This window comes from Coccomyxa subellipsoidea (assembly GCF_000258705.1).
Source record: "Coccomyxa subellipsoidea C-169, whole genome shotgun sequence".
Taxonomy (NCBI): Eukaryota; Viridiplantae; Chlorophyta; class Trebouxiophyceae; family Coccomyxaceae; genus Coccomyxa; species Coccomyxa subellipsoidea.
In genome coordinates this window covers 186140-208096 of record NW_005178030.1, presented here as the reverse complement: position 1 = coordinate 208096, position 21957 = coordinate 186140, and the positions used below count along the sequence as shown (strand labels likewise).

General features: G+C 54.9%; 4 protein-coding genes across 4 annotated transcripts; 1 reads left to right on the top strand and 3 right to left on the bottom strand.

Moving 5' to 3' along the window:
• Positions 1 to 559: 559 nt before the first annotated feature.
• Positions 560 to 793, bottom strand: COCSUDRAFT_9830 (hypothetical protein; the record flags this gene model as incomplete). The annotated part of the gene is made up of 1 exon (XM_005645507.1): positions 560 to 793. A coding segment is annotated over one exon (234 nt), but the record flags the coding sequence as incomplete, so codon positions are not given.
• A 1303-nt stretch (positions 794 to 2096) lies between these two features.
• Positions 2097 to 7026, bottom strand: COCSUDRAFT_48239 (hypothetical protein; the record flags this gene model as incomplete). The annotated part of the gene is made up of 8 exons (XM_005645506.1): positions 2097 to 2612; positions 2882 to 2975; positions 3419 to 4481; positions 4853 to 4999; positions 5150 to 6139; positions 6270 to 6324; positions 6451 to 6545; positions 6672 to 7026. 6 exons carry the CDS (start codon positions 7024 to 7026, stop codon positions 4045 to 4047), a joined length of 2079 nt encoding a protein of 692 aa, XP_005645563.1. The 3' UTR covers positions 2097 to 2612; positions 2882 to 2975; positions 3419 to 4044.
• Positions 7027 to 9183: 2157 nt separating this feature from the next.
• COCSUDRAFT_17914 (P-loop containing nucleoside triphosphate hydrolase protein) lies at positions 9184 to 13397 on the top strand (the record flags this gene model as incomplete). Its single annotated transcript, XM_005645505.1, has 10 exons — positions 9184 to 9447; positions 9888 to 9932; positions 10068 to 10136; positions 10406 to 10535; positions 10822 to 10934; positions 11578 to 11649; positions 11736 to 11848; positions 12245 to 12390; positions 12691 to 12794; positions 13071 to 13397. 10 exons carry the CDS (start codon positions 9184 to 9186, stop codon positions 13395 to 13397), a joined length of 1383 nt encoding a protein of 460 aa, XP_005645562.1.
• Positions 13398 to 18340: 4943 nt separating this feature from the next.
• On the bottom strand, positions 18341 to 21647 carry COCSUDRAFT_30221 (RNA-binding domain-containing protein; the record flags this gene model as incomplete). The annotated part of the gene is made up of 8 exons (XM_005645504.1): positions 21552 to 21647; positions 20883 to 21176; positions 20420 to 20522; positions 20124 to 20269; positions 19498 to 19679; positions 19107 to 19218; positions 18642 to 18761; positions 18341 to 18360 (listed from the first exon to the last, which is right to left on the bottom strand). Coding segments are annotated over exons 1-8 (1032 nt in total), but the record flags the coding sequence as incomplete, so codon positions are not given.
• Between the last annotated feature and the right edge of the window lie 310 nt (positions 21648 to 21957).

The window sequence follows — 21957 nt, the reverse complement described above, 5'->3', positions numbered from 1 at the left end:
AGATACATAAAGATGCATGAATCACTGATGTCAGGATTCTTACTCGCAGGCCCGTCTTACATGGGAGCACCACTACCAAGGCTGCTTGGAGGAGTTGTACGCGCTGGGTGGCAGTGTGACTCTCGCAGCTGAGGGGCAGCAATCGCTCTCCGAGCAAATGCGGCATGAGCACCGCCGAGTCCTTGAGGGCAAGCTGGCAGCGTGGGAGCGCAGGCACCGGGTACAGCTGCGGTGGGTGGAGGCAGACCGGTTGTACCAGGAGATAGGGGGTCAGCGGAAGAGGTTCATGATTCAGCAGCTACATGCTTCCATTGCAGCCAGGTTCGTGGATTACTACGCCCTACAGAGACAGCTGGAGACAGCGGCATATCGTGAGCGCACTAGCCTGAAGCGGTTGCGGCGCCAGATGGAAGCCATCGTGTCCAAAGTCAGCGATGACATCCTTCAGCTGCGGCGCTGGCATGCCGCCCCTGGGGACTATCAGGGAGCGCAGTATGACTGCCAGCGCTTGACCGCCCCTGGCTTGCTCGCGGCAGACACATTGCCGTGGCAGCGACAATCTGCTCAGGCAGGGTTGCTGGCTAGGAAACTGGCCGCGCTGGCGGAGCAGCAGGAGCGCTTGAAGCGGTGCTCCGAAGAGATGACCATCGTGCGGCGTGAGGCCAGGGATATGGTAGTGTTTTATGAGCACTACGCCCAGCAAGTGCAGCAAGCCGCTGGGAGGGGAGAGCGCCGCCTGCCCAGCGCCCGACAAGTTCCCCATGCGGCGGAGCTGGGGGAGGCGGGTGTGCATGCAGCCCTTGAAGCTTTCCAGCTCGGGCAGCAGGTGGTGCTCCTCTCCAAGCTTGAACAGTATCAGCACTTGGGCGGCATGGCAGGCAATGCTGTGGAAGCGCTGCACGCCGACCTCACAAACCTGGACAGCGGCACCAGCTCCGACTCGGACTGGCAGGATGCGCGGTCCGATGCCTCCTCAGACAGCAGCGGCGGCGATGATGAGGACACATAAATATTGGCACATTTGAAAATTTGGCAATGAGCATCTCGCCTTGTCTGCCAATTTTGATGTTCTCGATGCTGTTTCAAACTTTGAAAGTCAGTAGCTTCTATATAGAGTACAGTAATCTTCTATAGAGTACAGTAATCTGATTGTTCTACAATTCATCAGATCCTTTTTGGGAAGGGAGTGCGCTGTGGAATCATCTGCCAATTGGCTCAAAAATCTCAAGATCTCTTAGCAGCTTGTTCTCTCCACACACTTAAAGCAAATAATTAACACAGAGTGCCAGCTTCTTATGTTGTTAATGTAAATATGCATTGCTGTTAAAAATTATCAGTTGTTCAAGCGAAAGGCAGCCTATTGAAACTTCCTGCAACTCTTGCAATTCATGTAGCTCTGAGCAGTGCCTCTCTCTATCTCATATAAGTGTCAAAATGTGATCAATGCCTGTCGTGAATGGAGGTGTCCCTGTCATGTTTTTAAAACTTTGATGAAGGTCCACCAAATTAAATTCGTTGAATTTTATTTTTGGCAGCATATCATAATATTATGATAAAATTATACGGCTAATACTACAAATTAATATTAGTATTAATACTTAAAATTTGTATATATGTACAGGTGTCCACGTTGTTAATAGTTAATAGCATGTTGACTGCCAGCAGCCAAAAAATGAACAGTATGAACCTTGACAAGAATTGCTACTTAGAAAGATTGCCTGCCAGGTTGTGAAGCTTCCTTAGTTAGAGGAAGGCCATGACCCACTGCCCACCATTAATGACAATAAAGACCTTCAGTCTTCAAAAGATTTGTATTGGTTCTAAGAAGATATGTCTGTCATAATGTGATTTTTTGATGACTCTTGGAGAGGTCATGTCAACAGTCGGCAACATGCGCCCATATGGCATGCATGTGACTCTGGACCAGATCCTCAAGGTGTAATTATAGTAAATATCTGGTTAGCTACCTATAGGCTGAGCATGTTGCAGTACCGTCATTGGCTTCACTTTCTACCAAAACCTGGGGGGACTTTAGTGTCCATGCAAGCCTGTGAGTGATCATTCTCATGTCGACAGCTTGTTTGGACCATCCAAATAAATGACCATGATATTAAAATATTTATCAGAAGCCAATTAGCCCTTCAGCTTCAATTAATGTTTAACGAGTCACCCATTGCATGGACTTTATCTCCACATTGTGAATTCGAGTTTCAAGCCTTAATATTTGCAGTGGCTTTAATTCTGCTTTGCAAGAATTATCAGATAAAAAAGAATAATGCATATATTTGACCAATTGGAGCAACAAGGCTTGAAGCCTTGCGAGCCGAGCTTGTTCAATATAATTAAATATAAAATAAATGAATGCAACAATAATATCAATCTGATCTATTGACAACAATATTACACTGTAGAGGCGCCTTCTAGTTATAATCGAGTGATTGCTTTTTAAGAGTACACTGAGGGCAATGGTGTGGCAAATAACTAGTGGGTACCCACTATTCACTTGCTACCAACACCGGTGTTGGGTAGCCATTGTGGCAACTTGCAATTGCCTGAAACGTTGATGCACATGTGTACGTGCCCACTGGCCACGGGCATGGCATGGGTTGCACCTGCAGCACAAGACATGCGTTGCTCATGAGCACATCTCGAGATGCTTGATGCTTTAAAGAAATTTCTCTCAGGTTATAATGTTCGACGGTGGTCCCACTGGAATCTCTTAATGGGTAGCCTTACGCCATTTATACTAGTACTGACCCGATGGCATCATTATGATCATCAGCATGATGCTTAAGGCTCCAAGGCTTTGGCCCGCGGCTTCAACCCGATTTCTACAGCACTTCTACACTTGGATCATACTCTTGCTTTCCTGAGATCTCACCTGTACATGACCAGTGCCCAGTGAATGAGGGCGGTGTGTGCATGCATGGCTCCCGCCTTCAAGGAAGTTCAGTGGTTGAAGATTACTAGGTTTCCTGCACACACAGCCGTGGTGCTTGAAGGAATTTCGAAAACCACACTCTTCGAGAAGGCATTTCAGGGTTTCGTTTGAGCAAGATTACAAAGGTGGCAGGTCCTATGTTCAGAGGTGTGCTGCCCCAACCCTGGACTGCAAAAGCCTCTTCATAGCGTGCGATACCTACAGGGCCGGTCAAGAGACTCTTTCACAAGAATACCATCAATAATCAATATTGAAAGAGTCTAAATATTGACGCTGAGTGCGTGCTGCACGGACAGCACGTCCTCAACCCTGGCGATCTCAGATGGCTGCTCGATGTAAAGAGATGTGCCCATCAAGGAGGGGCACCCACGCTGTGCAGCAAATTGACACCCCAATTCTGTCGCTTGTGGCACATTTGATTGATACACATCGCGTGCGTGTACCATAGCGTGGGTGCCGGCAAGATAAGGGCATCACCTTTGCGCCATCTGATGTGACATGCCGTGTGTCTTTATGCAGCGACCAAGAAGTGCGATGATGCTGAGAAGAATCTTGTAGCAATTCTTCCACGTTCAACATTCTATGTGAGTGGATTTCGACACCGACATCGTAGAGAAACAGCAAGAACGAGCCAGGCTGCTCAATGACAGATGGGGTTAATAATATTATAAGATAGGCTCAGGGGATTTATTTTCTTGCCCTCCACCGCCACTACCTTGTGGCGGTCAGCAGCAGTGCTCTGTCTTCAAGCAGAAGTGCTCCATCCCACTGGCCACTTCAGATTCGAAGGTTGAGCATGTGAGGCAACCGGGAGCAAAATTACCTTACAGATTGTTACATGCATGATATCTGGTTACCGTCATGATTGTTGCGCACATGTGCAGAGAGGGACAAGTGAGTGACTAATATTAGTTGCGTAGAGCGCATGGATGTGCAACGCCTTGTAGTGAGGCAGACTTGGTCACAACCTACTACAGTCCTCATTGCAATATCAAATTTAGGACATAAAAAAAATTGATGCTACATTTGCGTCATGCTCACACGCCAATTCTGACTAAGCTTGAAACTGACTTAGCTTGAAAGTGCAAAGATCACATTGCAAGTCACTCTCCAGCCGCCGGTGGGCGCCTCAGAAAGCGAAGGCACCTCTCGGGAACTGCCACCATCTGATTGCCCCCAATTGCTTCCAAGGGTGTTCTGCCTGCTCTGACTTCATCTGTGTCGCTCAACCATGCCTTCTGGTGTCCAGCCCCAGTTGCGTCTGTGATGGTGAGCCCGCAAATAACACCAAACCCCTCAAGCTCAGCACCGTGGAACCGTGTGCCAGGCCCAATATGCACCACCTCTGCCGTCCCCACTATCCTCCTGTCATCTGTTAGGACATAGACTGTGTCATCTGGCAGAATCTGCACGTCACTGTGCGCGCTCGAATGGCCTCTGGCTTGCGGCGAGGGGTTCAGCTGACATGCCAGCCCTGCGATGACACCCATTGCAGCTTCCATGTTGATCCCAGGGGAGGAAACTTCCAGGGACGGTCGACCTGCGCGCACCAACACACAGCTGCTTACAATCCGCGATTATTACCGCATTCAAGCAATATCTTCCCTAGTGTCTTGCTAGGATGTCAAGCTCAAATTTATTCCTGTTGTTAGTATTACCCAGATGACCCTTAGGTGCGGCACTCTACCACATCATATGTAGCAGGGTGCGTGAGTGACAGGCATGACTCAGGCAAAGGGGCAAGCACAGCATGTGGAGCAGGGTGCGTGAAAGACAGGCATGGCTCAGGCAAAGGGGCAAGCAGACACTTCAGCATTGAGAGACAAGACATGAACAAATCAACTACACCAGCGTATGAGAGCAGTCAGTTGACAAGTTCACAGGAATGACAGAGCAGGATTTTGTACATGCCTGCTGGGCCATCTGCAGAGCGGTAGGAGGAAGCTGGCTCCTCATCGGCAGCGAGCTCCAGAGCAGGATCAAAGAAGACCATGGCGCCAGACAGCGGTGACTGCTCCAAGGCTGACTGCGACTGCTCCGCTGCCGTAGCACTCCCACCTAGACAACACATGCCTGTCGTCAGCTTATTGCTGACAATTACCTGTCGATAAACCTTCGGGGTATGATTCGCATGGCATTATAACTTAGAAACTCACTGTGAGTGGAATCATATAAGCCAGGACAAAGAGAGCCATGATGGCTCCTCACCTTCTCCGGCGCGCGCCGCATTCTGCTCCTCAGCCAGCAACATTGCCAGCGCCACACCAGTTGCAGCCTCTTCGACGTTCATGGGCGAGCTCCCGGCAGCGCCTCCGAGAGCCACCTTCAGCCGTTTTGGATGACAGAGGGCCGCTGCAATGTGCCGGTAGTCGATCACCAGCACAGCCATTTTGGCCGGCGATGCGGCATGCCCCTGCATGCTCAGCCGCACGTTGGGGACTGGCACAGGCTGCGGCGACTCATCTGCCAGCAAGCAGCCGTGCAACGGCGACTGGCTCGCACAAGCTGTGGGCTGCGGCGGCACTTCGCTGGCCTCAGGCAGGACACCCTCTGCCTGCCCTTCTGGCTCTGCTGGGTCACTGTGCTGCTGCGCTGGCTGGTCATCCGCATCTGACTCAGAGAAGAGGTTCCCAACCTCGTCTTCGTCGCCCTCAGTGGGGGGACCCCAAAACTCTGCGGCTCTGGCGGTTGGGCGCCTGAGCCTGCCTCGGCTGCCCCTTCTGGGCCGATTGCTGCCACGCGCCCCGCCTGTGCCGCGGCGGCCACGCTTCCTGCCCCGACCCCGCCCATGCCCTTCCTGCACGCCCCCACCGGTGGCTGCCTCTCCTGCACCCCGTCCCTCCACATCTGCGCGTGCCCCACCGCCTTCCCCTGCCACCGCTGCCTCGGGCTCCCCCTGGCTATCTGTCTGCACGCGCGCCTCGAGGAACCATATCTCCATATGCAGCTGGGTGCCATCGCTGCCTGGCTGCACAGCGCGCACCAAACCAACAGGAGCCTTGGCAGCACGACCCAACTGGGACAAGTTGCGTGCTGGGAACTCCCCGTCGCGGTGCAGCGTGCTTGTGACGGCCCAGAGAGCGACACCAATCGAGGGAGTGCTCTCCCCCAACTGCGGCAGGTAGTGGCACTTGTCGAAGGTCCAGAGCAACTCGTCAATCTGCTTGAGTTTGACCACGGGCAGGCCGCTGCTCACTCCTGCAAACATGTGAGCGCCTCAATTGACTGGCTATCATTCCCTTCCATCAAATCTGCAGAAGTTAAAGCCTTCTCGGGTGTGCAACAGTCACCAGGTGATCAGAGCTTCCAGCTGAGAGCGCCCACTCACCCTTGTTAACAATGGACTTGGCCGCTTCCATCTGAAGCTGTGACTTCTTCGGCGCCTGTAACAACAATAACTTACAATCAGTGTGTTCAGCCAAACTCGCTTTCACTGCACCAGCAGCTTGACAGATGAGAGGCGTTCACAAAGCACATGCAAACATAAGGATCCTCAACAAGATGCCCACCTTCTGCCTTGCTGGTCTTTGCCGTGCCGGTTGGGCTGCGGCCTCAACAGCGGCTGTGATCTCTTCAACCGCCGCCGCACTCGGCTCCAGTCCACCTGCATGACAGCATCCATTAGCTGCCAGCGCATAAGATGTCCAGAGGAAATGGTGAGGACATGTTATTAATTTGCCAGGCATAAGATGTGTAGGCGCTGATCGTTACAGCCATCATGGATAGCTACCTTCTGGATGCTCAAATCTAAGCAGCCCTTCCACCCTGGCGAGCAGCGCGCTTCTGGTGAAGATCACTGGCCGCTGGCCTCTGTCAAGCAGGAACCGCTTCAGCTCTGCAACGGTGGATGAGGCCTTGAGGCTGAACGCAAGCCACCGTTGGACGATGTCCTGCTCGGCTCCCTGAGCGCTGAGCTGCCTGCGGCTGATCCCTGGCTGTGGCGCTTGCGAAGGTCCTGCAGCTTCTGCCTCTGGGGCTGCGGGACCCTGCATGCCGCCTGCTGCAGCTGTGGCGCCCCTCTGCGCCTGTCCTTGGGCTGTCTGGCCTGCCTGAAGTCCACTGGCCTGGAGATACGAGGCTGCCATCACTGTCCTGTTCAGGTTGGGCACTGCTGCCAGCAATCTGCTGGCGCTCTTGCTGAAGCTGACTTTCTGATTGAGGTGTCTCGTTGCAAAGATGGCGGTCGAAGTCGTCCCATTGTCTTCGAGGCGAGCCTGCTGACCACCAATGATGCCTCGAATCTTGCTTGATCGCCTATCGGCTCTCTTCCTCTCCAAGTCGCCGGTCTCTGCCTCTGAACGCAACGCAAAAGTCAGAGTTAGTTACTCTGTGTCAAGGTCATGGGGAGATTCAAAACATAGGTGTTCCCAACCTTCAAAGATGGAGTGCTTATTGAGACCTACCAATCACTCCTTGATGCATGATAAAATTCAACTTATCCTCATTGAGATCCTTGCCCCTGGTTTGGGCTGCAATGACGCAGTCCTCACAGCATTTGTGGGTAATATTTCTGAGCTCTGGATACTTTTCGCTCTCAATCTTCCCGCGAATAGAATAGTAGCCATTAGCTCTGGACAATGCTGAAGGTTCATCTCGGCCAAGGCAGCTCTGATGGAAATATCTGACCCCTGAGTCCACGGCATTGCAACGTTGCAATGGCACCCTTGCCTCTTGTTTGAAGACCCAGTCGGCAACAGCGTCGTGGCCGTATTCGTCCTTTGTCAGACCTTCTGAATAGAATCTGATAATATAATCACAACCTACACAGCGAGTCAAGCGTTCTGAACTTGCGCAGTTCGGATGAAGCTTCTCCTTGTCACTGCCACACTTGTAACACGGGATCCTAGCAATAATAAGTGACATGCTCGGTACAGAAACACATCACTGATCATTCTCCATGCTTACTGACGAAAGGCCTAATTTTTATTACCAAAATGGCATGCTATGGAATGTGTTACCAGGTGGCATGGCCCCTGATTGCCAATAATCCACCACATTAGTAGCGTTTACATCCACTAAAGTAGTGGATTTTGATTACTCGGGTGCCCTGCCTAGCAACCTTGACTTCCATTCTCCGATACGAAATGTTCCGAGACGCCGATTCAGCTATATCTCCGCATTTCTGGCGGAGTATTGGAGCATTTTAGAGGTCCCTTATCAGATCCTGAGAGATCGGGCTCAGGAAATGAGGGCCTGACCTGAAAGTTTGAAGCTGACGGCTGCAGATCAAATATAGCTGTGAATACGATACATTAGTTTATCAATATCGTCGCTGATCTAGAGTTTTTTATAATAATCACTTTCAAAGCGACAGAAAGATCAACTCTGTATCCCGGTAAAATCTGCAGATGTAGACTGAACATAGACTGTAGCTTCAACATACTGCGAGTAGCGCAATGTCCAAAGAGGGAAAGAAACGGAAGCGAACGGCAGGAGGCCCGCTGACGGGATCGCAGGGCTGGCAGACGGTCGATGTGGGGGATGAGCTGCTCATTGGCTCAGAAGAGGGGGGCTTCATGGAGCTGGAGGAGTTCACGCCCGCTCCTGGTGTAATAGTTGGCGCATCAGAACCAACAGAAGTCGAGCGAGACGTCCTAACACAGAAGAAGGCTAAGAAAGTTGGGGACAAACACGACCAGCCCAAGAAGAAGAAGAAGTCTGGGCTGAAGGAAGGAGCCAGCAAAGCAGCTCTGCGAAAAACAAGCAATGCAGCAGAGCCCAAGCAGAAGAGCAGCGCTGCTATGGAAGCCTCACCAGCAGAGGGCAGCGATGATGTGGCGGCACTTAAGGCCCAGCTGGCAAAGCTGCAGGCAGAGAATGCAGCTCTGAAAAAAGGGGACGCCCCCGGAAAGGCGGCAGACCCGAACAGCGCGCGCAGCGCCAAGCTGGCCGCCAAACGTGCGAAGGCAAAGGAGATTCGCCGGGTGAAGAAGGAAGCTGCCAAGGCCCGGAAGCTGCGCGCAGCCGGCCGGTCAGCCGATGAAGGTGCTGCTCTGCTGCTGCTCGTCTCGCATGCCGTGATTGCAAAACTGCCAGGCAGCAGTCTTTCTTTCTGTACTCAGCTCCATGCTGTGCATGCTGGGCCTGTGCCTAATGCCCACGCCTCCCAACTACAAGGGAACAGCCACTGCAATGAATGTGAGGACGTTTGATGTTCGCTGAGGGCATTGGTGTTCAGCAAGCATTGCCTTGCACCATCTGGATGTTGAAGAGACACCATGAGGAGTACGCTGCTGGCTCATATGTTTTCCTTGACTTCTGCAGAGGAGCCAAGCAAGCCGAAGAAGAAGAAAGCAAAAACCAGCGCTGCAGCAGCGACTGAGGCACGCAAGCCGGTGTCTGGGGTGTCAGCGGCTGATGTCAGCGCATGGGAGGGGCTGGGGCTAGGGCCGGGGGTGCTTGGTGCGATTGGAGGGCTAGGGTTTGGGGAGCCGACGCCGATCCAGCGCGAGTGCCTGCTGCCGGCCATCCGCGACCGCCGTGATGTCATCGGCGCTGCGCAGACGGTGCGCACATGCCGGCACCTGCTCGCACATGCACCCACAGTGCTGGGAATTGATGCCGTACTGAAGAAGGACTCGCACCTGCTTGCATCTGACTGAGAACATTTCCTGGGGCGGCACTGATCACCGTGCCCGACAGCAATCACATCTGCGGGATAATACCTTATTATGTGTGAAATTGTCCGTTTTTGATCGGGATGCCAATACAGTATAATCCCCATGCATGTGAAAGGAATGGCTTCTGGTTGCAATGCAGTTCAGGGAATCCCACACTTCCTTCAAAGTCAGTCTTTTTATATGTTGCATGCAATAAACTGTGTGCCAATCTCTTGTCCTTCTGGCTCGGCATGCATTCAGTCCAGCAAATGTCGTCATTTTAGATTACTGTGTTTTGGTATGCATGCTTCAAAGACCGTGACAGCAAGTGCTGCAACCCCCTGCAGGGCTCCGGCAAGACACTGGCTTTTGGCCTGCCCATCCTGCAGCTGGTGCTGAACGATCTGGCAGCCCAAGCGGACGCCCCAGAGCCAGACACAGATGAGCCGGCTTCGGATGCAGCTCCTAGCTCAGATGCAGAGGAAATGAATGGTGCGGAGGGGGATGCTGATGGACGCCCCTCACAGAAGGGGAGAAAGGGTGGGGGCCTGTTGAGAGCGCTGATCTTGGCACCCACCCGCGAGCTGGCCATGCAGGTGAGCAACTCAGGACCTAAACGCTGTACACCCATTTGACCGATCTGTCGTCTCACCTGCATGCATGCAAGCACAGGATGTCATTCACTTGAGTTTGTGCAAAAAAAACTGATATGCTCCTGATTGTCTCCTGCATTCCCTTCTTCTATGAATGATAGGTAGGGCAGTCCAGGGCACTGAGGGCCAATCAGCGCTGATGCATCCAGAGCATCCTCCAGAGCATCCCAGATGCATGCAGTGGGGCGTTAAAACCTTTTGTTGTTCTCCAGGTGTCAGAACATCTGCAGGCGGTGGCAAAGCCAGTGGGCGTCTGGGTGGCGCCGATTGTTGGAGGCATATCGCCGCCAAAACAGGCGCGCCTGCTCGGCCGGCGGCCTGCCATCGTTGTAGCCACCCCTGGTGCGCGCATCAATGACCCTTCCTCACTGTTCTGAGGTCCACATTTAACTTCTGTGCAGAAGTCTGTGACATACGTGCTGGCAATGCAAGGTAGGGAGCTGTGAAAGGGCAGCATGCTTGCAGCGACTGGTTTTCTGAGCCGCAGCTCTTGTTGAGCCCCTATCAGTGGCTGTCCATGAGATGCATATTGCTGTATTTGTCTGTGTGCTTGCAGTGATGCATTCTTACATGTCCTTGCAAAACATACAATAGATCATATTTTGATGCGTGGGATGTGCGCGCGTAGGGCGGCTGTGGGAGCTGATGCGGCTGGGGGAGCCCCACCTTGCAGACCTGACTGGACTCTCCTTCCTAGTCCTGGACGAAGCCGACCGTATGGTGCAGCAAGGCCACTTCCAGGTGCACTGACCCATCTTCTTCACTGTTTCCCTCCTAAACCCCATCTACGATTCATGACCAGGAAAGCTTCCAATCGATATCTGGCTCTGTACCTTCATCGTAGCTCTCCATAGGTCCTCTGTTGCTCTTTCCCAACGCAGGTAGGAGCTGCTGCAAGGTCTCACATGCTTTTCTGTGAGATTTTTTGCGAAACTGGAGATTTGGATGCGTTTCTATGAGATCAAGGAACACGGTGAAAGAGAGGCTGTTCTTTGAACCGCAGGAGCTGGCAAACATTCTGGAGTACCTGGAGAGCCAGAGGGCCGGGGGAAACCACTCCCCCCAGGACGCGCCCGATCAGGCCGAGGGCCCAGGGGACGCGAGCGATGGAGAGGGTGAGGAGAAGGGTGACGAAGGGGCCATGACGAATACAAAGGCGCCGCTGCTGCAGACGTTCGTGTTTTCTGCCACGCTCACCCTTCCCCAAGGGCTGCGCAAGCGGCTGCGAAAAGGTGTGCGTCCTGTCGTTATCGTTGCTTTGACCTGCCTCTCAGCAAAGCATTTGATCTTCGGCTTCGGCTTCACAGAAGCCGCCTCCCGTGCAGTGCTGTGCGCCATTTGTGTTGAGTGGGTTCTCAGAATCGCTCATCGTGGTGGCCAGCAGGAGCTCACGTGCATCGCACACGAGGCATGCCCGGCGGATCTCCTGCATGCATCTTTCGCTTCCAAAGAGACTGTTGCATAGTCTCTCCTGCAAACAATTGAGAGTGTTTTTGGGTGCCATCTGCAGGCGGCGGCGCGAGCGGCAGTGCGACGCTGGAGACACTGATGGACCGGATGCCCTTCCGGCCCAAGCCCAAGATCGTGGACCTGACAAGCGAGCGCAAGCTGGCCGACAAGGCACGTTCCCTCCTCACATTTGCTGCGCCCCTCTCGTCATCTTACCACGTCCCTTTCTGAACCCTCCTTCATCCTCATCTGAAAAGCCGTGCCCACTGCAGCTCCTGCAATATCTGCAACTTCTGCGAGCAACTTGTTGAGGATTTCTTGTCACTGAGCTCTGAGGGTGCCGGGTGCGTGGCGCCAAATCGCGGTGGTTTTGCAGATCTGCTGAGGGAGCAGGGATATGCAGAGTCATGTGCCCTGGCGTAAAGTCAGTGGCTGTGTGGCACGTGCGCATCATGTAAGGCCTGGCCGCACCAGGGGGGGAATTGACTGCTGTAATTCTTTCTTGCCCCAGGCCCCGCGTAGGAAAGTAGGTGGTCAAGGTCAATTCTGAGCACGATCATGCAATCCTGCGCGCAGGTCTCGGAGGCGTGCCTGCACTGCAGCGAGGAGGAACGGGACGAGGTGCTCTACTATCTGCTAGCAGCGCACCCCGGCCGCACACTGGTCTTTGTCAACGCCGTCTCAACCGCCCGCCGAGTCGCCGCTCTGCTCAAGCTCCTCAAGATGCCCTCCTCTGCGCTGCACGCAGGTGCTTTTACAGAAGTATTTGATTGCTTTTTGTGCAGCAGGCATCAGGAAAATGTGATCATGAAACCTACGAGAGAGTGCAGGGCTGCCGAGTTATGAGGGATGTGAGAAAAATTTCCCTGCTTCCTATAGACTACATAGAGTGCAGTCTGCATTGCCAATACTGTCATTTGACTGTTTCCGCTTCATGACAATTTCATGCGTTGTGATAGAGTGAACTGAATCTCAGGGGACCCTTATGAGCCATGGCCCCAGGCGTGTTTTCATTTGAAGTCAGCAGTTTTAATATGTCTTATTGCAGGCATGCAGCAGCGCGCGCGGCTGAAGGCGTTGGAGCGGTTCCGCGCGGATGACACGGCTGTCCTAGTGGCGAGTGACGTGGCGGCGCGCGGCCTAGACATCCCGGTAAACACCTCAAAACACCTCATGACTTTTCTTTGAAGAAAAGTATGGTTCAGTGTCGGGCTTGCCATATTCAAGCAGTACTGTGCCCTGACTGCATGGAGTTGCTTGCATGGGCAATGTCGGATTGCATGCATGCATCTCTGCTTCCTCATTTTCTCTTGCTGTCGGATGTCAGGGGTTCTGTCGGTAACACTATATCTACACTATTGTTAAAACAGGGTTGGATATAGAACCCCCTGCGGGATTGGGCTCAAGGGTTGGTGAAACGTTGCGCAGGGGGTGCGATGCGTGGTGCACTACCAGATTCCGGCCAGCGCTGATGTGTACGTGCACCGCAGCGGCCGCACGGCGCGCGCCGCTCAGGACGGCCTGGCCGTCGCACTCGTAACTCCCCGCGAGGCGCCGCGATTCGCCGCTCTTCTAAGGGTGAGTCAGGATTTTTGGGGCGTCGATTGTGCTGTGCACACCGTAATACTCACTTCCTTGCTCACTCAAATTACTGGCACTTTTGGGGAGCAGGACATGTATATATATTCTGCTGTCTTGCAGCATGCTCTTGTCTTTCTCGTCTCACTGCACCCTATGTGGCGAAACATGATATAAATCAGGGCACGTCCACCATAGACTGCAATGTGGCCAGTGATTTGCCCCCAATGTAACCCAGCAGCCGGCAGTTCACATGTACAGGACATGAATCATGAGACTGGAGCCGTGGTGCTTGATCAGGCGCTGGAGAAGGGAACGCCCCCGGAATTCCCGCTGGACCCCTCGCTGCTGCCGGCATGCCGAGCGCGCGTCCGCTTGGCCGTCCGACTGGATTCTCAGCTGCGCGCGAAGAGCAAGTCGGGGGCTGAGTCAGCGTGGCTTCGGCGCAACGCCGAGGCGGCCGGCGTCCAGCTCAGCGATGACGAGAACTCTGACGGGGCCGGCCGGCCCGGCAGCCGCGGCGGCGGCGACGGCTCGTCGGCCGAGGCTATCCAGCAGGTGGGCGACCTGCACTACTGGTCTATTTTCGGGATGTGGAGGCAGCGAAGACTGCTTTAGAGCTGTGCAGGTGCATCCTTGTGGAAGGTGCAGCCGATTCCTTGAACCAGGGAGAGCATTGTAAGTGCATGCCCAAGATGACGGCTTCTTGACCCCTTAAAATCACTTGTATCACTCAAGCAAGGAACTTGGCTGAACTTTGTCGCTGCTAGCAATGCTGCTTTAAAACATCCAGTGAGAAGGTAGGGTCATCCCTTGCGCAGGAGCTGCAGGCGCTGCTGGCCCAGCCGCTGCAGGCCAGGTTCAGCCGCAAGTTCTTCACAGGCGTTCCCTCCGCCTCCCTGGCAGCCGGGGGCGGTGGGGTTTTCCCCTCCGCAGCCCTAGAAGAAGCTGGGGAGGCACCTTCCGCCGACACGGAAGCTGCCGAGCCGGGACAAAACGGTGCTTCTGAAGCGGCTGCGGCTGCGGCTGCTGACGTGGCCGGCAGTGTCAGACTGGCTCAACAGATGGCTGACAGCCGCACGGCTGCAAAGGTGAGATCCAGGCCGCCAAATTCTCAATAACAACATCTGGTACTTCAATTTAGGATGCTGTGGGCGCACTGTTGCCGTGATGCCTGGACACGCATTGCAAGCAAAAGGTGCACAGTGGGCTGAAGCTGGGTTTGGCTGCTGCCAGGGAAAGCAAGCGGCCAAGAAGAAGGGAGCAAATGGCGGGGCCGCAGCAAAAGCAAAGGGCATCGGCGTCAAGTCATGCGCGACCAAGCGAGAGCTGGAGGAAGCCGCGCTGGCGGCTGCGATGGAGCGGCGGGAGAAAAAGCGCGCGCGGGGGCGATCCCTCCTCGTGGCGCCTCCGGCCGCCGCCGCTGCCGCCTTCGGCCGGGCAACCGGCAGCCGCGACGCGCTCGCTGCGCTGCGGTCTCACACCGGCAAACAGTAAATGCAAGGCTCCTATAGACAACGGTTGATTGGGGTTTGGTTGGATCTGGCGAGTCCAACAAGGATTAGGATTGTGGCAGCCTTCAACTGCATCTTGTCTGCAGGCCGCATGGCAAGAAAAGCATGTAATTGTGATAATCATACAGTTATAGACAACCTGCTGTGGAAAGCTGCAGAGTGGGCATGCAAGCTCTTTGTGCGAAGCATGCTGAAGGTGTTTCCCTAGTTGGGTGTGACTGCCAATTGCTGGTTGTTGATGGTGACGATCTACAGATGTGCTGGAAGGATGACCGATGCACCTGGTCTTTGATCATGAGTAGTGTACATGCTTGATGTCCTTTCACACCAGGACAGCACTTCATGTCATGTCACAACAAGCATCGCATATCAGTACGAGTGTAGGATGAGCAATACATTGTGATTACATCATTGGCAATTGCAATTGACACTCCATGCATGATCTGGCTGCAGTGGTGCACCTTTTGCCGCCAGCCCACTCTGATCTATAAGCAAGTGTTCGATCCCTAGTCGGTTCCTGTACAGGCTGTATATATAGGCAGCAGTATTGAGAGCATCGACAGGCTGCATAAGAATAGCGCTAAGGCGAACAGGACAATAGAACTTGGGGAACACAGCAACAAGCACACACATTTCCGCATATTCCAAGTTCGAGACCCGCGCAAAAGGGAAGCTAGCTGCAGAACTATTTCAGAGCGCAACAAACTCCTGTTTGGGTCGTGTGTTGGCTAGTGGTCGTTTTGGCCAGCAAAGGTGAGTTCCTCTTGATAATTCCACACAAGCCGACGGCTGCCGTCTTGGCAGCCACACACCAAACCCACACGAGCCAACACATGCCGCTGCATTGCATCTGCCTGGCGAGCATAGAAAGATTGCTGGGCACCCAAACCAAGCTCTGCAGACACCGGAGCTCCCCCCTACAGTCAGATCTGCCTGGGTATGGCTCTGTTCAAGCTGCCTGTTCTCACCACCCCAATTGGCTGTTCCAACCCAGTGCCTAGGGGAGCTTCTGGGCTCCTCGCTGCTTAGACAAATCACAGAGATCCAGCTACAGACCGCCGACATCTATGTGGCTTGCTTTGTCAGAAAGGATGCCCCTGCTCGGCTACGCGTCTTGCTGTTGGTTGTGTGTCACTTCTCCGGACATCACCACACCCTAAAGCTACTTCCCCTCGGGACAAGGGGCGCCGGCACAATCAAGACACCAGTCAAGCGGAACAGTCGCACTCACAAAAGTCTTCCTCAGAGTTGGTCCCTTTCAAGGAACGAACACAGCAGCGTTCCACAGCAGGAATACACACACATCAACAGGGCAGGGCACAAATCAGAGAAATTGTGAGACACCTTTCTTCTTGGGTTCTGACCTGCGAGCCTAGATAACACGTCCAACCCACTTGCGGGACGAGACGGCAGTTGTCGCAAGACATGCTGGCAAACAGAACGCTGCCACACAAGCGCGCGCATTTTGGAGGGCAGAAAGAAAAACCACTTGACCCGCATGGGGCGCCCATTACAGAGCAGGTATTGCGCCACTGAGCATTTGGCTCGGGGAAAGATAGAGCGGACAGAGTTCGCCCTGCAAGCAGCCTGCAGCAAAAGGACCTAGATAGTATCTGGCTAAAGAGTCTTTGCAAGCAAACCCACCAAATGTGCAGCATTTACAGCTCCGGCAAGAAAGACCGCCCCTGCGCAGGCTCCTACTCTAGATGACTCCCTGCCAACAGCGCACACACAATGTGCGCATTCCTTTCCCCATTGCTTCGCCCACAGCGCCCCAACCAACGCCATAGAGAAAATGAGGATGGCTCTAAACACTGCAGACGCCTAGGCTGCAGCGGGCACAGATGCGCCTGAACAAGGAAGGACACACCGACGCCCTTCTTGTGAAAACTTGCAGGCCCCAGATGGTGTCGAAAAGAGCACCACACAAGCCGCCGCTGTCCGACACACAGCACTAGAGCAGTGCGGACCCCCACTGCTGCTGACACTGCCACCTGCGGGAGTGGCAAGGAAAAGGCTCCGCGGCAATGCCTCTTGAGACCCCCCTTTCCCCCCCAATATTCCAACCAAACAAGAGCTCGGCCTGCTCTGATGCAAACCCCCCCAAACTGCAGATCGCATTACCGCCCCATGGAGCAACAGCGCTCTCTGCTCGGGGTGAAGCATCGCCATGATAATCATCGTCCCAGTGCTGACATCAGCGGCCACTAGGAGACCAGCAGGCCGCTGTTTTCTTGGTGCACATCAGAAGTTCTCCATGGTAATCTCATTGGACGGGCTGAGAACAGCACAGGAATGGGAAGACCCCCCTCCCCAGACTCTTTCTCTGCACTCTGTGGAGAAGATCCGCCGGCCGCGGGAAAGGAGTCCCAATGACTCAGCGCCCACGTCAGCGTAAAACAGCAGTGCAGCAACCCGTCCCAAAACTCTTTCGCGCGCAAGCCGGCCCGATAGATGTACAACAGAATGTAAAGACCGCTCTCCCGCTCGCTGCACTCTCTTGGCATACGTTTGCTGGCTCTGCACGGCCCCGCTGCTGCCGCCGCGGCAGGCAACGCCCCTCGAGAGACGGACGTCTGGCGTACGGTCAGTCGAGAATCAAATCAATACTTTGCTCCACCCCCGCGCTGTGTGTATCCGGCGGCGTGCGCCAAGGCGCGGCCGAGGGACCCCTCACATGTAGAGGTGGCCGTTGCCGTTGCCGGCCACATGGCCGTTGCCCTGATAGGCGCCGGCTCCGCCGACAGCTGCATTGCGGCTTGCAATGGCGCGGTCGGCAAACTTGACCACCAGCGTCTTGCCGGGAGGCACCTGCGCACACAGCCGACACCTCAGCAATGCGATCTTTAACTTCTCATCGACGCCGCTCATAACATGTCCTCAAAAGAGTGACTATAGATGCAGCATGAAACTGCCTCATGCTGCCCAATTTTTTCCGGAGAGTTTATCCACCGTTCGAAGCATATGGATCTCTGCTCTGCATTGACCTCCTTGTCAGCATGGGTTTTCCAGCAAAAGCCAGCCACAGAAGTATCTGCTGCAAGTGCGAGTGGAGCAACCATGTGAGATCTGAGATGCAGGGAGGAGGGAACGGTGCGCACCTGCTTGCCATTGAGCTGGGTGATGGCCTGCTGCGCGAGGAACTTGTTGGCGTAGGTCACAAAGGCGCAGCCGCGCGACTTGCCGTTGCTGTTGCGCAGAATGTACAGCTCCAGAATCTCCCCGATCGGCGCAAACAGGTCGTACAGCTGCTGCTCCGTCGCCTGCGCCACAATCGCAGATACACTCAACTCTTGCACACTTCTCTCACTTCATGTCAATATGCACCATGTTTTGCAGTTTACCATCAAATCCGCAGTTCCTGTCACTTCTCATGACTGGAATGCCTTGCACATGCAGAGGAGCGTGCCGTCTGCCATGCAAGACCACCCCGTGGGGATCAGGGCAGAGGTGACAAAGGGAAGTGGCCCTAGCAGAGGACCATCAGGAGGGGAGAGAGGACCCACCTCAAGGGGAACCTGGCCAATGAAGAGCTTCCACTCGTTGTGCTTGTCGTTGCTGCCGATCTTCTGACCAAACACGCGGTTCGAGCCGTTGCGGCCGCCCAGGCCAAGCTTGCCAAAGCCCTGCATGTACAAATGCACAGCTCAAGCCTCGCTGCCAGCCTAGCCACATGGCATCCAAACCGGACTCTTCTCACACCTTGCCAAAGCTGAAAAGAGTTTGCTTCTCACATCATGCTTGCAGCAGAAGAAAGTGAGGCAAACAAAACATGCAGGCATAAGAATGGGCTGGTGCCATGCCACAGGGCTCACACCACCACTCCGTCAGGAAAGTGCAAAAGAGCACAAGACCACTATTTGGGGGTTTGTATAGAGCAGTAAAGCCCCAGAGGAAAGGGCGTCACATTGTCCAGAAGCCTCACCGAGGCAAGCGCATCAGGCCCGTTGCCCAAGCCGCCCATGCCAAAGCCTGCGGGCAGGCCGCCTTGCAGGTTCTGCGGCGCATTGGGCATCGTCGCAAGGCCCTGAAAGCAACCCACAACCCAGCCAACATCAGCGCCAAACCACCAACTCAGCTTGAGCGCCAACAAGTGCAGGAAGTGCTTTGTAGTAACGACCAGACGCTGATGCACAAAACTGCACGAATAGCTGCAGCGCCTGCCAGAAGGTATGGCTCAACCGCCCTGGGCAGATAATTCCTGGCACGAATACGGCAACTTTGGCTAGTTCGCCCAAGTTGGCCGATACCGCGGCAGCCGCCGAAACGTCACTATTGACCTTCGTAGCTTTCACTTACTCCATAGCATGACGGGACTCCTGCCTCACTCGCAAGGGCTGACAACAGCTGAGGTGGCGAGAGGCAAATCTACCTGCGTGAGGCCGAGGCTGTCGGCCAGAGCGCCCGCGCCCAGAGAGTTGGCTAAGCTGCCGCCCAGGAGACCGTTTGCCAGGAAGTTGGGATCCTGCATTCCATACGGCCCGCTGCACGCATCCAGCACAGCACACATCAGCGGCACAGTCGCAGTCTCACAGAGCGCAATGCACAGAAGGGTGAACTGCTTCTTATCTCAGCTGTTAGACGAGCTTGGACATCTGCTGTCACCCTTGACAATGCCCTGACAAGGCAGGGTACATCACAGTGGTGAAAACCTTCAAGATCAATCTCTGCAAGACGGCCAAGTGTGACTCATGAGTGCTGTTACTCATTTTGTGAACATGCTCCAGCCATAGCCGCGATTGAACAAGCGCCAGGGGGCTCACCCGTTGCCTATGCCCAAGCTCAGCAGGCCGTTGTCGTTGAGCATGCCGCCCAGATTGTGGTATTCTCCCATACCGCCGATGCCGCCGAGCTGCCCGCCCATGAGGCCGTTGCCGAGGTTGTTGCCATACATGTCGAGATGCCGCGGCGGCCCCATCTGGCCGCCCATCCAGCCACCGTGCATCTGCATGACAAATACGACTGATGTCAGATTGCCAGCAGCACAGCCAGTACAGCAGCCCAAAAGGGGCAGAGTCCAGCTTGGGAAGTACCACAGCCGCACAGCTGTTGCGCAAGCAAGCTTGGCAGCACAACCGTGCACCACAGCAGCGCAAACCAGGCCAGGTTGCCGTGCACCGCAGCAGCAGAGCTGGAGCCAGCTTGCGAGCATGGCATTGCAGCTGTGCACTGCGGCAGAACAGCCGGTCCATACTGGACAGCCTCAGAGGGTAGAGTGAGTCAGTCTGGTCAAGTCAATGACTGGTCAAGTCATGCTGGCCATTGCGCGGGTAATGGGACAAATGGTGGCTAAGCCGTGCGCCCTGGCGACATGGAATGAGTCAGTGAGAATGACAGGCATGCAAGAGAAATGGGTCCGGGCATAGGAAGCGCTACTACTCATGCGCACCTGGCCAGCAACGGCGTCCTTCCGCTTGGCATCGGCAAACTTGACGACGAGGGGCACCTCAGAGTTGCCCAGCCGCGTCTTGCCATTGTGCGCCTCCATCGCCACCTCCGCCTGCGCCCACTTCTGGAATTGCACGAACGCGCATCCTGCATGGAAGCGCAAGAATGCAACATGAATATTTGTCATCCAGAGGGGTGACAGTGCAAGCACAGAGATGCTCCCATGCAAGAGTGTACTACGCATGGCTGGCAGCAGCATGTCTGACAGAAGGATCAGGTGGCGGGGCTGTGTCAGACCTGCGCTCTGCCCTCTGTGCGTCCGCAAGATGTTGATGTGCTCTATGTCGCCATATGGTTCAAAGAGAGGCCGCAGGGTGTCCTCTGTCACGTCCCGGGGCACCTGCAGCCAGGATGATTGAAAATCAGCCAGGACAGACGTGGATAACGGTAATAAAGTGCTGGAATTGACTTCCAGGGTGGGAGCAATGCAGCAGACACAGTAGAACTGGCATCTGAAAACTTTTCGTTCAAACGATGGTGATGACAGTCACAGTCCAGAGCTGTGCTCTGACGATCCGGTTCTGCACGTTATGTACACGCACCCAGAGCTCCAGGAAGCATCAACAATCCCACCCCGAGGCACAACGAGGCAGGAATACAGCAGGGGCAAGATGCACGCAGGCCAGTGCCTCTGATGAGCCTGACTAAATCCTCCAGCAGGCCTTCCCAAGACAGCTGGATTGGCGGAAGCTGGCCGCACCTGGCCAACGAAAAGCTTCCGAGGAGCTATGCCGGGCTCGGCAGGCTGTCCGGGAGGTGCTCTTCTGGGGTTGGCGAAGTGCACAACCAGCGGCTTCCTCTGGCCGCCGGTCTCCAGGACGAGCTGTCCGTCCAGAGCTTCAGCTGCAGCTTCGGCCTGAGCCCAGCGCTGGAAGAGGACCATGGCGCAGCCCCTGGGCTTGCCATCGCTCCCCTTGAGCATGTGCAGGTTCCTGACCGTCCCGAAGGGCGTGAACAGCGGCCATAGGTCCTCCTCTCGCACGTCGCTCGGTACCTTTGCAGGCCACGTAGAAAGTCAATCACTATCAGTTACGCACTCTTGGCGGGCTGCACGCACAGCCGAGGCGACTCCTCAACCCTCAGATTCATCCCATTCCAGGCTGCAGGCCGGGTGCAGACGCCGTCCGTAATGGCCCAGCCTGACTCCCCAGGTCACACCGTCCCAACAAGGTCGCTCATATCACACCTCGCGCCAAACGCCTGCCTGGCCCCGGGCGCCCGATCCCAGGCATTGCAATAGGATGGCAATAAATCCATGCCAACCCCAGGGCCACCCAGCGCTGCGCCGCAAGGGCGGGAGCACTGCTTTGTCCCTGCAACGTAACCTTCGCATCACACCTAGCCAAGGCAGGGAGCAGGGCCGCCTCACCTGCCCCACAAACAACCGCGGTTCCGAAGCTACTGGCTCTCCCATCCTTGGCAGCATTCACGGTGCATATGCCCCGCAGCAGTTGTTACAGCCGCTTCGATCTTCAGCAAAATGCTCTTCTCGAAATGCACGGCTTTGTCAGCACGAGGTTTCTCTCACGTAATCCACTCCCCTGATATTCCCCTGTTGTTATCAGTGCTGCCCAGGGCCTGGGGGTGGCCCAACATTGCGATGCTGGGGGTGGGTCGAGGGTCAGTCCACCCCCAACATCGTTAATGTCAAACTTATGGCTCAAAGATTTGCCAGGCTGGCGTTTTCACAACAAGATCTGGGTGAGTTAGTAGCTGCCGGCCAGGGCGCACTGCACCGTTTCGCAGTCACCAATGTGATCTTGGCAATTTGTCCT